Here is a 13,044-nt window from a genome sequence, read left to right as displayed (position 1 = left end):
AAGTGTAAAGGTCACAGAAGACCGCTGGGAAGAATGGCATATATGAGATAGTTTGACTGGACCGGGTTGAGATGAGTTCTTGGAAATCTTCAGACACACACCATGTACCGAAGTATCTTCTGTTTCAACACGCAGCACCAGCACATTAATCTGTGCAACGAAGGATTTAGGACACGCCACCAAACACATGTCATTGCTGGAATGTTGAACTTTAGTCCCTAAGCATGAGGAAACGAGAAGTGTGAAGGAGACAGAAGAACCTCAGTGGAAGGGATATATGTAGAGAATTTTCACCGGAGCCAGATGGAATAGCCGAGCAAACATTAGAAAAGAATGTATGACTGCCAGAATAGCGTCGATCGCCCGTCAAATAACCCAACCCACAATTCCAGACATGGTATCACTTGTAGTAACGCCCAGTAAAAATACCCCAATATGCACAAGCTCGCCAGTCCCAGGCGGCTGAATACAACATAGATCCACCAAAACGCCACATCCCCAATAACACTTGTCCCGCAGTCACAATTTCTCTTCCTCGTCTTCACCATGCACCAGCTCTTGCTCCTCCTCTTCCCCATCATCCTCACTCCCCTCCACACTATCTTCAACCTCCTCATTCACCTTCTCCCCCACGCCTCCGCTCTCCTCCACAACCTCCCTCGCATCCTCCCACCCCACCGCCAAATCCTGCATAACCAGCAACACGGCACACTCCGGTACCAGCACTGCCTGCAAGAACATCGCGAAACCGCTCCTCCCAACAACAGGATCCTTGGCCGCGACTTGCCGAATCTCGTCAGACAGATCAGACGTAATGACATCCATCATCACGCGCTTGCCGCGGGGACCGTAGTACCCCGTTGACGAGGACATTGCGTCGATACGTTCCTTCAAACTCTGTTCTACAACCTGCGACGCGTCCTTGCGTCCCCGGCGCTTCGATGGCAACGCAGCGGCTTTCCCGGAGCCGAGGCGCGCAGCATGTTTTTGCCGGTAGACAGACTCCTCGGGCGTCTCGTTGCGGAGGATGGCGACCAGATCGTTGTGGAAGCCGCGGATGCGGGAGGGTAAGGTGGACCAATCAATCTCGGGGAAGCCGCGTGCGGTGTAGGCTCGCTGTGCTTTGGAACGCTTGTGTGACTTGCAGAAGAGCATCTGGTCGCGGACAGTGTGGGTGGGGTGGGTGGCCCAGAAGTCGCGCTGTTCTTGGGGGTCGACAGGGTCCTGGCAGAGGGCGCATGTGGAGTCTGAGTCTGGTATTGGGGAGTACGCAGAAGAATGCGCTGAGGGGAGGTCGTCGATGTCGAGGTGGGATGATATGGATGTGAGGGGCGAACTAGGGGCGCTGGTCTGGGAGTCGTTGATCGTGGGATTCGAGGATGTCGCGTAACCCGGTGGCAGACGTTGAATTGTGCGGATGCGTTTCTTCGGGCGCGGAGAGGGCTCGTCGTCGGAGAGCTCGACGTACTTCTCGTGGCCGTCGAGCATGCTGCTGAGAGCGTTGTCGAGGTCTTCGATGTGCTTGAGGTCGCGTGTCTTTGGTATGGAGAATGCGCTACTCGCTGGATGGCTGTCAGCACCACTGCTCTGAACCATAGGTCTGGGATCCGCCTACGCTTGTCTTTGCCAAAGGACTTCTTGCTGAAGCTGACGGGGGCGGCGTGTAAGTTCTTCGTCTTTACTTTCTTCCGCGGCGTGTCTCCCATGTCGAAATACACGGTCTCCAGCTCAGTCTTCCCTTCCTCTCCCAAGCCATCCTTGTGCTTGATCCCCGCATCAAACGTCCCCCGCTGCGGCACACGCATTGCCTTGCCTTTCGCACTCTTCCCCTGGACCCCCTTTCCCTTCCGCGCATTCGAATTCGAGTCCTGGCTCATCGATGGTCGCGGGAGAGCTTCGTTCCTCCTCGGCAGTAGTGGTCGTGCCGCTGCTTCCTCCCCATCGCTCGAAGAGATAGGGTCGGCAAGAAGGTTGACGTCCGCGCGAGATTTCATCGGCTGGCGTGTTCCCTCCATGTTTGCCTTGCGCGGTGCATCCTGGTGGTCGTCCTCGCTCGCGTGCGGACGGTTGTTCACGGAGCGTAGCAGTTTCGGCGCATTGCGGCGTGATAGGATTGGCATACTCCGCCCGGTGGAAGGAGGCAGGACGGACGGCAAGTAGGGAAGGGCGAGGGGAGGGTGCGGGGCTGCTGGCGCGGAAGGTGAAAGTGGACTCGACGCGTGTGCGGAGAGACGCGTCGGGAAGGAGCGAACCGTGCGGTGGATACGTGGGATGCAGGTATATTCACAGCTGACGCAAGGCCCTGTTAATGTTAAAACCCCTTGTCAGTATTTTGACTAGAGCTGCAAGCATTTCTTCAAGGTCTTGGTAAGGTGTTGTATCATTACAAGTTGCGTCTGTAGGTTGCAGGGATCCGCGACCACGCCTGGGCATGTGATGAGTGTAATTCGAGCCATTTACGGAGTACAAAAAAAGTGACCGAATTTTCTTGGTTATGGAAGCAATCCAAAGCAGCAGCACCTCGATTGCCAACACACTGGACATACATGCACCGAAAGCGACCACCATCCGAGCATCTACAAATCGTTCATGGGTATCATTTGACTCTACTCCTGCCACTGGCACTATGCACCGTTTAAGCAACCTTCCTCCCCACATTGCCCACGCCCCGCCCAACAACACTGACCACAATCTCATCCTCTGCATCTGCGGTTCCCTTACTCCTGAATCCCCACGCCGCCCCAGTAAAAACCTTGACGTCCCGCCCCAGTTGCACGACTTCCTCAGTACCCAGGACATCCCGGCCCAAGCACACCCTGCCCACATCCTCACTCCCCATCGCCATGAGCAACAGCACTGTCGTCGCGCTCGTGACCTCCACGCAACCCCCTGCGCTGATCTTCTCCAAGAGCTGATATGCGCACTGCTTGCCCAGGTCCTCGGGCGTCACGCCTCCCTGCGGCGGGCTGGCTACATCCGCCGAGTAAATGCAGTCCGTGGAGCTCTCCGCTACAAGACTCAATCCGAAACCCACAGCGCCCTTTGTCTTGCCGTTCGGATCCGATTTCGAGCCCATGCCAGATATGAGCGGCGCCTTCGAAACATCCGAGAAGATATACGTATCCGGTACGAATTTGTTCAAAACCCCCCTCGCCGTCTCAATCATGCGCGCGTTGTTCGATCCACTGACCCCGACCGCATACGCCACGCCGCGTATCTTCTTCACACGCCCCTTGTTCATGACATGCAGCGTCTTGGGTAACCGCACCTGGTGCCCAAACACAAGCTGCACCTCGCCGCCCGCGCTCTTGCCCTGCGCGGGCACGCAGCTCCGCTTGAGAACTCGCAGCTCGATGTTACGCTCGATGCCGAAGCTCTTGTACAGCGGGAGAATGGCAGTCCGGACAGAGTCCACGCTGATGTCGCCGGCCGGGGTGCTGCTCGTTATGCAGCCTTCGCCGTGTAGAACCACATTCAGTTTGTCTTTTGCGAAAGGTGCGAGGAGTGCGAGCGGTATCAACCACCAACTTGCGCCTCGCCGGCTGCACTCCCGTGGTATTTCGTGCCTGATCACTCCGCCCATGGCTCCGAGGCCTTCCGCGCTGCCCGTTATGAGCCCGGGTCGGTATACGAGTGTGGTACCGGTCATGGAGAACTGAATCTGCGCGCCATTCGTGACCGAGTCGAGGAGGCGGATGAAGTTCGTTTCGTACGGCGTGAGACCTGGGCGCGTTGACGAGGGTCTGATTTTAGATATGCGAATTGGGCGACCGGTGAGTGTAGAAAGAAGCAGGCGCGTTGTGAGGTGCCGATGGCCCTCGAACTGGAGAAGAGGCTGCACCGTTTCGTCGGCCATGCTTTCGGGCGCGTCGAAGTTTCTGCGGTGAATAGACGCGGCGCAAATATGTCGCAAAGTGGTCGCGATGGAATATGAGGTACCCGAACTTTTTCTGCCACGCTAGCCGTCACCGCCCACGCGCAGGTGCCGTATTCATACATCTGCCTATGTACAAACATTGAACGCTTCAGTGCAGAGCAACGAAAACATGAATCCAAGGATGTCTAGAAACTCCGCCCAATGTAGGAATACTAAAAAGGCCCCCTCTACTGCCTCTTGCCCCCAGAACTTCCACTTGCGTTGCTGCCCTCAGCATCGCTTCCATCGTCCTTGTGCGCCGCCTTCTCATCGTAAGGCTCATCGCGATCCCGATACGGCGCATCGCCATCCTCGCTCTCACTCAAAAGATCCTCATCGCTCTCTCCTGCAAATGCATCATAGAGCTCACCGCCCCTCCTCGCTCTCCTGCCATTGCGACCAGCTGCTGCACCACCAGCGAGCATCCGTGCATTCTCGTCATCTTCCGCATCGTCCAAGACTTCAAACTCGTAGCTGTCGCGGCTTGACTGCAGGCGCTTGCGCCGCGCAAGGAAGAGGTACACGGCTAAACAAGTGCAAAAGACAAGAATCAGTCCAATGCTACCGTAGATCCAGATTTGTGTGCGTTTAGACACACCAAACGTCGGGAAGATGGAGGGCAGGAAAGACTCTGGCGATGCGGTCGCAGAGGCCGTTGAGCCAGAAGTTGTAGTTACAGTTGCAGTTGTAGTAGGGGTCGGGGAGCCTGCTGCCTGCTCCGTGTTAGTGGGCTTGCTAGAGGGCTTCTGGTTAACAGGACGAGTGGGCATGTCTGAAGGGTTGACAGAGGCAGTCTTGGTACCAGAAGCAGGAACAGAAACGGAGGTCGTATGAGCCGGATGGTCATCGATAACGTCATGATCGTCATCGTCGTGCTCGGTCGGTATGGGTCGGAGCTTCTGTTTCGATGCATCGATGCATTCGCCCCAGAGGCGGAGCTTCCAATCAGTGAAGGTGCCGACCTGGGCGTTGACCTTCGTGTCCTTCACGATAACCGTCCACTTGCCCACACCCTTCTCGCCGAAATGAGCCACACTCATGAAAGTCCAGTCCACATAACCGTAGGGTGCCTCATCGTCACGGCGAGCGGTAGAGAGATGGCTGGTCATGCCCTCTGGGCTAATAAGCTCGACACTGAGGTCACCGCGTCGTTGGTGCTCAACGTTCATCGTCAATGTGATGTGCTCGAGTCGCTCAAAATTGGCGTCCTTCAGCATCTGCTCGGTCACCTCGAAAACGCTCGCAAGACCTTTGTCGCCTTGCGGGATGGGTTTCTTGACGTGCATCCATGGCGACCAGAACCAGGCCTGCGGCTTGACCACCTTCCAAGTCTTGGCTGCTTCAACAATCGCCCATGCATCCAGCTTGCCGTAACCGAATTGGTGACTGAACGTACGACCAGTACCAGGCGTCTGGGTCCAGTCGCTGGGCTGGTCGAAAGGAACGGCCGTCATGACGGTGAGCCACTGCAAGTCACGCCAAGTCAGGTCCGGACGAACTTGCAAGACAAGTGCGTATACGCCCACTCCGATGGGACCAGCGGCAGAAGTACCTCCGTGGTTAGCAGTGCACTTGTTCGCACCGACGTCGGTAGTATGGATAGAATCGCCACCTCCGCTAGAGTATGTGACGACGAGCTGCGCCGAGCACGCCTCGGAGTAGTATGGATGGTTGTTATCCTTGTCAATAGCTCCGACCGTGATACTGTAGATACTGTTTGTGTAGCCGTCGAAGTTGCAGTTATCATCAGCAGCGGCGCCGTTGCCTGCGGCGAAGACGTAGATAGAGCCTTTGCCCTCGCGGCCCTGCTGGATTGCAGTGATCATTGCTTTCTCGATCAGAATGCCAGGAGCTTGCATGGTTCTACCGTCGTCGGGCGGGCCCCAAGAACAGGAGTAGATGTCGTTCTTGTCCATCTTGTAGTTGATGGCGAGCGATTCATCCATGTCGGTAATATCGCCCGATAGTATGCGCACGCCGGATATCTTCGAATCGTAGGCCAGACCTACACCACAAGCATCATTTCTTCCCGCAGCAACCTCGCCGGCGCATCGCGTACCGTGGCGGTCGTCCGAAAGCTTCGGCACAGGGAGGTCCTCGTGGTCGTTGAAGTCGTAAGAGCCCTCGGCGAAAAAATTATCCTTCAAATCGTTGCTGTCCATATCGAGGCCGTCATCGACAATGCAGGCTGTCACGTTCTTGCCGGTGATACCCTGCATCCAGACGTCGGTGACGTTGATGTCGTTTCCAGGCGTGGCCACATTGAAAATGTGCCACTGCTCCTCGAAGATGGGGTCCTTTATGTCGAGCTTGTTCGCAATCTCGCGCTGGGCCTTCACAGCGTTGCTCTCTTTAGCCCTGACATCGTGGCGCTCAGGGATCCGACTGCGCTTCCAGTGCCTCGGCTTGAGCTTCTGCTTCTGGTTGAAGCGCACGCTGTCGAGGATGTGGTATTCTATGCCGACCTCACGTTTCCGTCGTCGCCGCTTAAGCTCCTGTACTGCGTCGTCGACGATATCGTTCTCGTGCTTGGGTGCTTTGAACACGTGGTGGTCTTGCAGCGCGGGAAAGGGACCATCGTACGTCAGGCCGAGGTGGGCAGCCAGCTCCGCCGGGGAGGTGGACGAGGCGACGTGGACGGCGTAGTAGTCGTGGCTCGTGTAGTTGCGCGGGGGAAGGTGGGTTGCAGACGCCAGCGTCGCCGCTGAAAGCAGGCCCAGGAAGCCGAAGATGCGCATTGCGACGGGCTAGGACTACCTAGATCATGCAACGGGGCGCGAGGTATGAAAGTGCGGAAGACGCCCGTCGAGTGTAGAGCGTAGCAGGTGTTGGGACGAGCGACGGTGTCCTCGATGGCAAGTGTTGTTGGAGAGGGGAAGGTCGGCGGCGAAGGAGTTAGTGAGGGAAGGGTCTCGGGTAAGACTACTGGACGCGCTGGTGCATGGGTCGGCGCAGTCGCAGATAGCTAGGCTCGGACAAGCAGGTCGGGATAGCAATGGCGATGCACACGGCGGTGGATGGTGAAGAAGCGCGCGCGCCTGGCGTCAGCAACGTGGTGAGAGGCGCTGGTGGAGACGAAACGGAGGCGGAGACGGAGACGGCGACGTGCTATTGAGCACCAGATGCTCCCTACCTGAGTAAGGCTGAACGGTAGGCGCCGCAAAGATGTGGCCCCAAAGACAGGAGGCGCTAGCCCGGTTGGGCCTGGCGCGCCTCCCCAGCCACGCTTTCCCGCCTCCATCTTTCTCGCGGTGATGCGCTGGCCGCGCCGTGGATATCAGACGGCCGGCGCGCTCGTTCTGCTGCATCCATGTACATGCAGTCTTGTCTGTTGCGCGTGCAATTGATCTGCTGATTTCGGCGTCTGTACAGTGGCGCGTCTTTTGTCCCGCGCTCTTGCACCGCATCCCGCCGCCCACGCACGTTACTGCTACCTGCACACTGGCACATTAGTGGCCCACCAATTCGGCCCCAGTCCAATTGGACCCAAAGCAGATGGCATTTTGTGAATAGTGTAACCCCGCCGCAGATCCCCGCAGTCCCTTGCTGAGGACTGCTCCTCCCCGCGTACTGTCGGAGCCCATGGCGCGCCCAAGTACGGAAAACCGCGGCAGCAACGCCACCCATGTCGCGCAGACGGCGAGCAGTTCGCAGCAGCCGCTCCCTGATGGCTACTCGAAGAAGGGCGCCAGCTATCGCCGGCCAGTCGATGCCCAGACAACACATGCACCAACGATTACGACTACGACCACGACCACGACCGCCATGCCCAGCAACTCCGCACGGCCTGTCGCTGCTTCCTCAGATGCCAATGGCGTCACGCGCTCCGCGTCGCATCGTCGCAGACAGAGCCAGCATATTCCGCCTCCTACCACGGGCGCAACGGGCGAGACCCTGCCTGCGGCCCCAGACGTCCCCCGAGCACCACCACCGGTATCGTACAAGGACCCATACGCACCCAAGAGCACCTCGAGAGTGCCCAGTCGCTCCCACTCGGGGCGCTCTCGAGACCCGACGATATACATGAATGCGAGTCGCCAGCAGCCCGCCATCACAATACCTGCTGAGCGGTTGCAACAGCTGCGCTCACCACCATATTCGCCGCCGCAGTCGCTCTCGGGAGCAGCCGAAGGGGTGGCTCGGAAGAACTCAAAGGGCCGTAGACCCTCGGTGCCGGACAGGTCTCCACTCCAGAAGCTAGAGGGCAAGCTGGATGACATAAGCAAGGAGGAGAGGAGGGCAAGGATACTGGAGATGGAGCTGGCAGCGCAAGAGAAGGCCGAGGCGGAGATGCGCGCCCGTCGCGCACGAGAGCGTGAGGCCGCGGCAAAGCAGCAGCGGAATGTGTCTGGACCGGTGACAGGGCCAGATCCAACTCCTGCTCGCTCAACGAGTAATCGGCGACATGTTTCCATGCCCGTGCAAAATAAGCCAAAGTCCCCTCTACTGCCGGACGATCTGAGCGAATCTGAAGATGGATATGGTTACGACTTGTCTGATCCATGGGATCCCTCGGGAAGCCGCGCTGGAACTGGGCCGCATCGAGTTCCATCTCAATCCAAACGTGCCTCGATTGGACCGAGTCTCCAGGTCGTCGGTCCTGCAGACAGACCTATCGTCGCGCGCTCGTCCAGTGCGAACCAAAAGGAGGTCGGGGTAGCAAGAGGGTCGGGCAGCTTTCGGGACCGATCAGGACCAGTGCAAGCTCTGGAGAAATCTGTGGCAAAGCTGGAACGCAAACCTGCTCCTGTACCTTCCGGTTTGGGGTTGTTTGGGGTTGCTGAACCGCCCAGCGCATCACCACCCAATGCATCGCGGCACGTAGGCGGTGGTGTCGCCAGGTATGACAGCAGGAGGTTGTCTAAGGATCTACCTCCTACTCCGAAGGAGACAGCCAAGCACGAGAGGAAGAGAGATAGTCGCGGCATTTTCGAAGCACAGATGGAACAGCAAAAAATCGACCAGAAGGGCACCCTGAACAGAGAGGACCATCTTCGGGCTCATGGCACATCGTCGGCCCCAGTGGCAAACAGAAGAAGCGTGGGATTTTCTGAGTCGGCCACGGAAGTCCATGCTGCGCCGCCATCGCATCAGACTGTCGGAGATGTCTTCTCCGAGGAACATGATCCTGACAGACTTTACGTTCCCCCACCAATGCTAGACGAGTGGAAAAAGGGCGCAGTGGGTATGCTCGTCGAGGACGATCTGGATCTGGATGCTCCTCAGAGACCTAATAGTACGGGAGGCAATAAAGCGTGGTGGGAGGAGAGCGGTGCAACACGTCGGCGACGTTCGGGCAGTTATGCGGAGCCAACCTACGACGGCTACGTGGATCCTCCAACAACCCAGACCACATTCAACCCACCGCTGCACTTGAAATGCGGGCCACTCCTCCGCTACACTGGCCTTCGTCGAGACAAGAGTAGACCAGGCAGAGAACGGGAGATATGGCGCGGAAGCGTGATGATTGTGACCACCGACGAAGGGTCCTCGTACCAAAAGCCGCCCACGCTACGTCTATTCACTCAGCCTATGGATCTGCTACCGCACCCGCCTGATGACGTAGATCCAGACAACCTGCATCCAGCATACATTGATCCACTGGAAGGCCAAGTGAAGGTGTCACGGACTGGAAAGACCCTTTACGTGAAAGCCATTGATGAGATTCCGGAGGATGCCGATCTCTCTCTGAGAGAAGATGATACTGGACTATTCTCGGAACTCCAAAGCTCCATGAGTCCGCAGAGTGCAGGCCCGCAGAAGTCTTCACGAATTAAGAAGCGGGACGGCGAGAAACTGGGCAAGTTCAAGGAGATCCCTGCCGTAAAGCTACATGCCGAAAGGGGCGTCACTTTCTGGCGTTTCAGTCTTGAAGTCGAGCTTGGACCGAGGCAAGCGCGCATCGCATACAGGATCAACCGCGGGCCTGCCATTGGCTTCTGGGTTCCTGCCCGAGGTGAAACTATGAACATCATGTTCCACAGCTGTAATGGATTCTCGCTGAGCGTCGACTCGAAAGAGTTCTGCGGTCCGGACCCCATGTGGCGAGATGTGCTGAACAATCATCAAACCCGGCCTTTCCATGTGATGATTGGCGGCGGTGATCAGATCTATAACGATGCCGCGATGCGCGACACGACACTGTTTAGGCAGTGGACCGAGAGCAACAACGTCTGGCAAAAACATCGCACTCCTTTCTCGGAAGAGCTACAGAACGAGCTCGAGCAGTTCTACCTGGACCGTTACGCAATGTGGTTCTCGCAAGGCCTATTCGGATTGGCAAACTCCCAAATCCCAATGATCAACATCTGGGACGATCACGACATTATCGATGTGAGTAGCCTTCTCGCTCGTGAGTAAATACACTACTGACTTCTTCAGGGATACGGCTCCTATCCACACCACTTCATGGAAACACCTGTATTTACCGGGCTTGGCGCCGTCGCCTTCAAATACTACATGCTTTTCCAGCATCAGTCTGTTCCAGCAGAGACAAGGGCAACAGAACCCTCATGGGTTCTTGGCGCTCATCCTGGGCCTTACATCAAGGAGCAATCCCGAAGTCTGTTCATGCAGCTCGGCAGAGAAGTCGCATTCCTCGGGCTGGACTGTCGCACTGAGCGCCAACGGGACGAAATTATTTCAGAAGATACATACGACAACATCTTCGATCGCCTGGAGGAAGAGCTCGTTCAAGGGGAAACAAAGCACCTCATAGTCCTGCTGGGTGTACCCATCGCGTATCCTCGTTTGAACTTCCTCGAGAATGTTCTCACCAGCAGACTTATGGATCCTGTCAAAGCGCTAGGTCGTATGGGTCTTTTGGGCGGTTTCGTCAACAAATTTGATGGTGGTGTTGAGATTCTCGACGACCTGGACGATCATTGGACGGCAAAACACCATAAAGATGAGCGCAATTGGCTCATACACGAGCTGCAACACATTGCACGCACGAAGTCAGTCCGTGTCACTATTCTTGGTGGCGACGTTCATCTAGCTGCTGTCGGTCAGTTCTTTTCCAACAAGAAGTTGGGCATTTCGAAGGACAAGGACCATCGCTATATGCCAAACGTCATCTCTTCCGCCATTGTCAACACGCCGCCTCCTGAGATTATGGCGGACATCATCAATAAGCGTAATAAGATCCACCATCTTGATCCAGAGACAGACGAAAACATGATTCCTCTCTTCACTCACGATGTGGACGGAAAGAAGAGAAACAATCTCCACCTGCTTCAACGCCGAAACTGGTGCAGCTTGCGCGCGTACAACCCAGGAAGTACACCACCGGATACGCCACCTGCCTCGCCCGGTGCAAATGGGCCACGGCTGACGAGGACGCTGTCTGATTACACCCCTGGGAACATGGTTCGCCGTATGAGTGGGTCTGGCAGACGCAAGGAGCGGGGGCCTCCCATTTCCTACTACAACAACCCAGCAAATACGGCCGCACATGATCGTCAAACTGAGCCTCAGTCTTCCTTCTCTCCCGAACGACCACAACGCCCTCGCTCTCGGCGAAATTCACTCACATCGCTCTTCAAACGGAGGGCTTCGGTCGACAGTGTCAACGCTCCTGGGTCGTCACACAGTGTCCCAGCCCGACGCCCTTCCCTTGGTGGAGATGCATCCGGTGGTCCACCGAACTTTATCCGTCGTGCAAGTATCTTGAGCAAAAAGGGAGTGCGGCGCGAAGGAGAGCACATTAATTTAGCAGGAGGTCTCGATATCTGTCTCAATCTGGAAGTATCACAACATGACCCTGCTGGAATCACAACTCCTTACCGGTTGCTCGTCCCTGCACTGAACTACACGCCTCCCGAAGACGGTGTGGAGGAGGAGAAAGAGAGACGAAAATCCCGCCTTAGCGGTGTTTTCGGAGTCTTCGGGAAGCGACGTCCTCGCCGTACTATCGGCGACGACGGACGCTCCCATACCGAAGGCTCCGAGTCGGAGAGCGGCAGCGAAGAGGAAATGGACGAAGAGGAGCGCACCCGCCAAAGGTACAAAGTGGGCCCCAGGATAATCATCCCAGGCTTCACCTCCCGCAAGCGCAGCTCCTCCCAGTCCCAACCTCCGCCGTATACTGACGCGCACACCCCCACAGACGCAGAACACGCCCCCGCCGCGCCCGGCGTCCCGCAAAACCGCCGTCAGAGCGTCGATATCGGCGCTGGCCGTCCTGCGCCGCCGTCGTCTGCGGAATCGTATGCGGCGGCGCAAAGGAATCGTCACGTCAGCGCCCCCGTGCCCGCTTACACCGGAATACAGACGCAAACCGCGGCGCTCCCCTCGCGCGCGGCCTCCGGGCGTATCCCGAACACCAACGCATCCCACTCGTCACAATTACCGCACCGTCGCTCGGAGGACGTCCCGCTGGACGAGGAGAAGGTGCATCGTCGCAGCATGGGCGGTATCCTGAATCAGCACCGCGACGCGAGATTTGAGCACGACGCGCATGTCGTTGCGCACCGCTCTGCGTCGAATGCGAAGAGGGATAGCAAGAGGGACAGCTACCCCCCGCACCCCGCAATCGTGGGGGCGGGGCCGGAGAGTCCATATAGCAGGAGGGATATGCAGGCCCGTGACGACACTGGCGGCGGGGGTGGGGGTGGAGATGGATATTTCGCGCAAAGGGAGAGGGGTGGGGCGGGCGTGGGAGCAAGGTATCTCGGCCGGGGACGTTATGCGGATAGTGAGATTAGCAGTGAGGGGGAGGAGGACGATAGGAGTTTTCGGACTGGGGACGACGAGAGCGAAGTGAGTTTCGTGCCACCAAAGAAAAAGGGTTTGAAGTTTTGGAAGAGGTAAAATATGGGTTGGACGGAGAGGTATGATGGAATGACTTATGGGAACTGTTGATTGGATGATTGGGTAATTATGGGAACTGGGGATTTTTGCATTGGTTCTGCGTTGGCGTTACTGGCTGTCCATACGCTTCGTTTCGTTGCAGCGCTTTCGTGCTTTGCTATATACCTCTTCTCTTGTGCAGCACTGCTATGTACTCTAACCTGCGTGTGGTGTTTAGGTAACATCTGCAGACGGTGGGGATGGAGGGCTTCGCTTGAACATACAACAGCTTCTTTCTTTCTTTCTTCAGAAATTGCCATCTGGGTATGTGTGATGTG

The 13,044-nt window shown here is 57.0% G+C and overlaps 4 protein-coding genes across 4 annotated transcripts; 1 reads left to right on the top strand and 3 right to left on the bottom strand.

Annotated features, from left to right (window-relative positions):
• Nucleotides 1-339: 339 nt before the first annotated feature.
• CC84DRAFT_1257540 (uncharacterized protein) lies at nucleotides 340-2,256 on the bottom strand. Its single transcript, XM_018184741.1, has 2 exons — nucleotides 1,616-2,256; nucleotides 340-1,562 (listed from the first exon to the last, which is right to left on the bottom strand). The coding sequence occupies exons 1-2, from the start codon at nucleotides 2,118-2,120 to the stop codon at nucleotides 520-522; spliced, it is 1,548 nt and encodes a 515-aa protein (XP_018039110.1). The 5' UTR covers nucleotides 2,121-2,256; the 3' UTR covers nucleotides 340-519.
• A 379-nt stretch (nucleotides 2,257-2,635) lies between these two features.
• CC84DRAFT_1141695 (18S rRNA biogenesis protein) lies at nucleotides 2,636-3,899 on the bottom strand (the record flags this gene model as incomplete). Its single annotated transcript, XM_018176337.1, has 1 exon — nucleotides 2,636-3,899. Exon 1 carries the CDS (start codon nucleotides 3,854-3,856, stop codon nucleotides 2,636-2,638), a length of 1,221 nt encoding a protein of 406 aa, XP_018039109.1. The 5' UTR covers nucleotides 3,857-3,899.
• A 40-nt stretch (nucleotides 3,900-3,939) lies between these two features.
• Nucleotides 3,940-7,012, bottom strand: CC84DRAFT_1162614 (KEX1 protease precursor). The gene has a single exon (XM_018178041.1). It carries the CDS (start codon nucleotides 6,652-6,654, stop codon nucleotides 4,105-4,107), a length of 2,550 nt encoding a protein of 849 aa, XP_018039108.1. The 5' UTR covers nucleotides 6,655-7,012; the 3' UTR covers nucleotides 3,940-4,104.
• Nucleotides 7,013-7,187: 175 nt separating this feature from the next.
• On the top strand, nucleotides 7,188-12,997 carry CC84DRAFT_1162613 (uncharacterized protein). Its single transcript, XM_018178040.1, has 2 exons — nucleotides 7,188-10,249; nucleotides 10,298-12,997. The coding sequence occupies exons 1-2, from the start codon at nucleotides 7,499-7,501 to the stop codon at nucleotides 12,725-12,727; spliced, it is 5,181 nt and encodes a 1,726-aa protein (XP_018039107.1). The 5' UTR covers nucleotides 7,188-7,498; the 3' UTR covers nucleotides 12,728-12,997.
• The last annotated feature ends 47 nt before the right edge of the window (nucleotides 12,998-13,044 follow it).

The sequence above is a fragment of the Paraphaeosphaeria sporulosa genome (genome assembly GCF_001642045.1).
Source record: "Paraphaeosphaeria sporulosa strain AP3s5-JAC2a unplaced genomic scaffold CC84scaffold_3, whole genome shotgun sequence".
NCBI lineage: Eukaryota > Fungi > Ascomycota > Dothideomycetes > Pleosporales > Didymosphaeriaceae > Paraphaeosphaeria > Paraphaeosphaeria sporulosa.
Note: the sequence above shows the minus strand (reverse complement) of the source record. Positions and strands in the feature narration are given on the sequence as shown.

Coding starts and splice junctions, on each gene's coding strand:
- CC84DRAFT_1257540 (XM_018184741.1), bottom strand. CDS start 2,120: ATGCCAATCCTATCACGCCGCAATGCGCCGAAACTGCTACGCTCCGTG. Junction 1,563..1,615: donor GTCCTTTGGCAAAGACAAGC/GTAGGCGGATCC, acceptor ACAGCCATCCAG/CGAGTAGCGCATTCTCCATA.
- CC84DRAFT_1162614 (XM_018178041.1), bottom strand. CDS start 6,654: ATGCGCATCTTCGGCTTCCTGGGCCTGCTTTCAGCGGCGACGCTGGCG.
- CC84DRAFT_1162613 (XM_018178040.1), top strand. CDS start 7,499: ATGGCGCGCCCAAGTACGGAAAACCGCGGCAGCAACGCCACCCATGTC. Junction 10,250..10,297: donor ACGATCACGACATTATCGAT/GTGAGTAGCCTT, acceptor TGACTTCTTCAG/GGATACGGCTCCTATCCACA.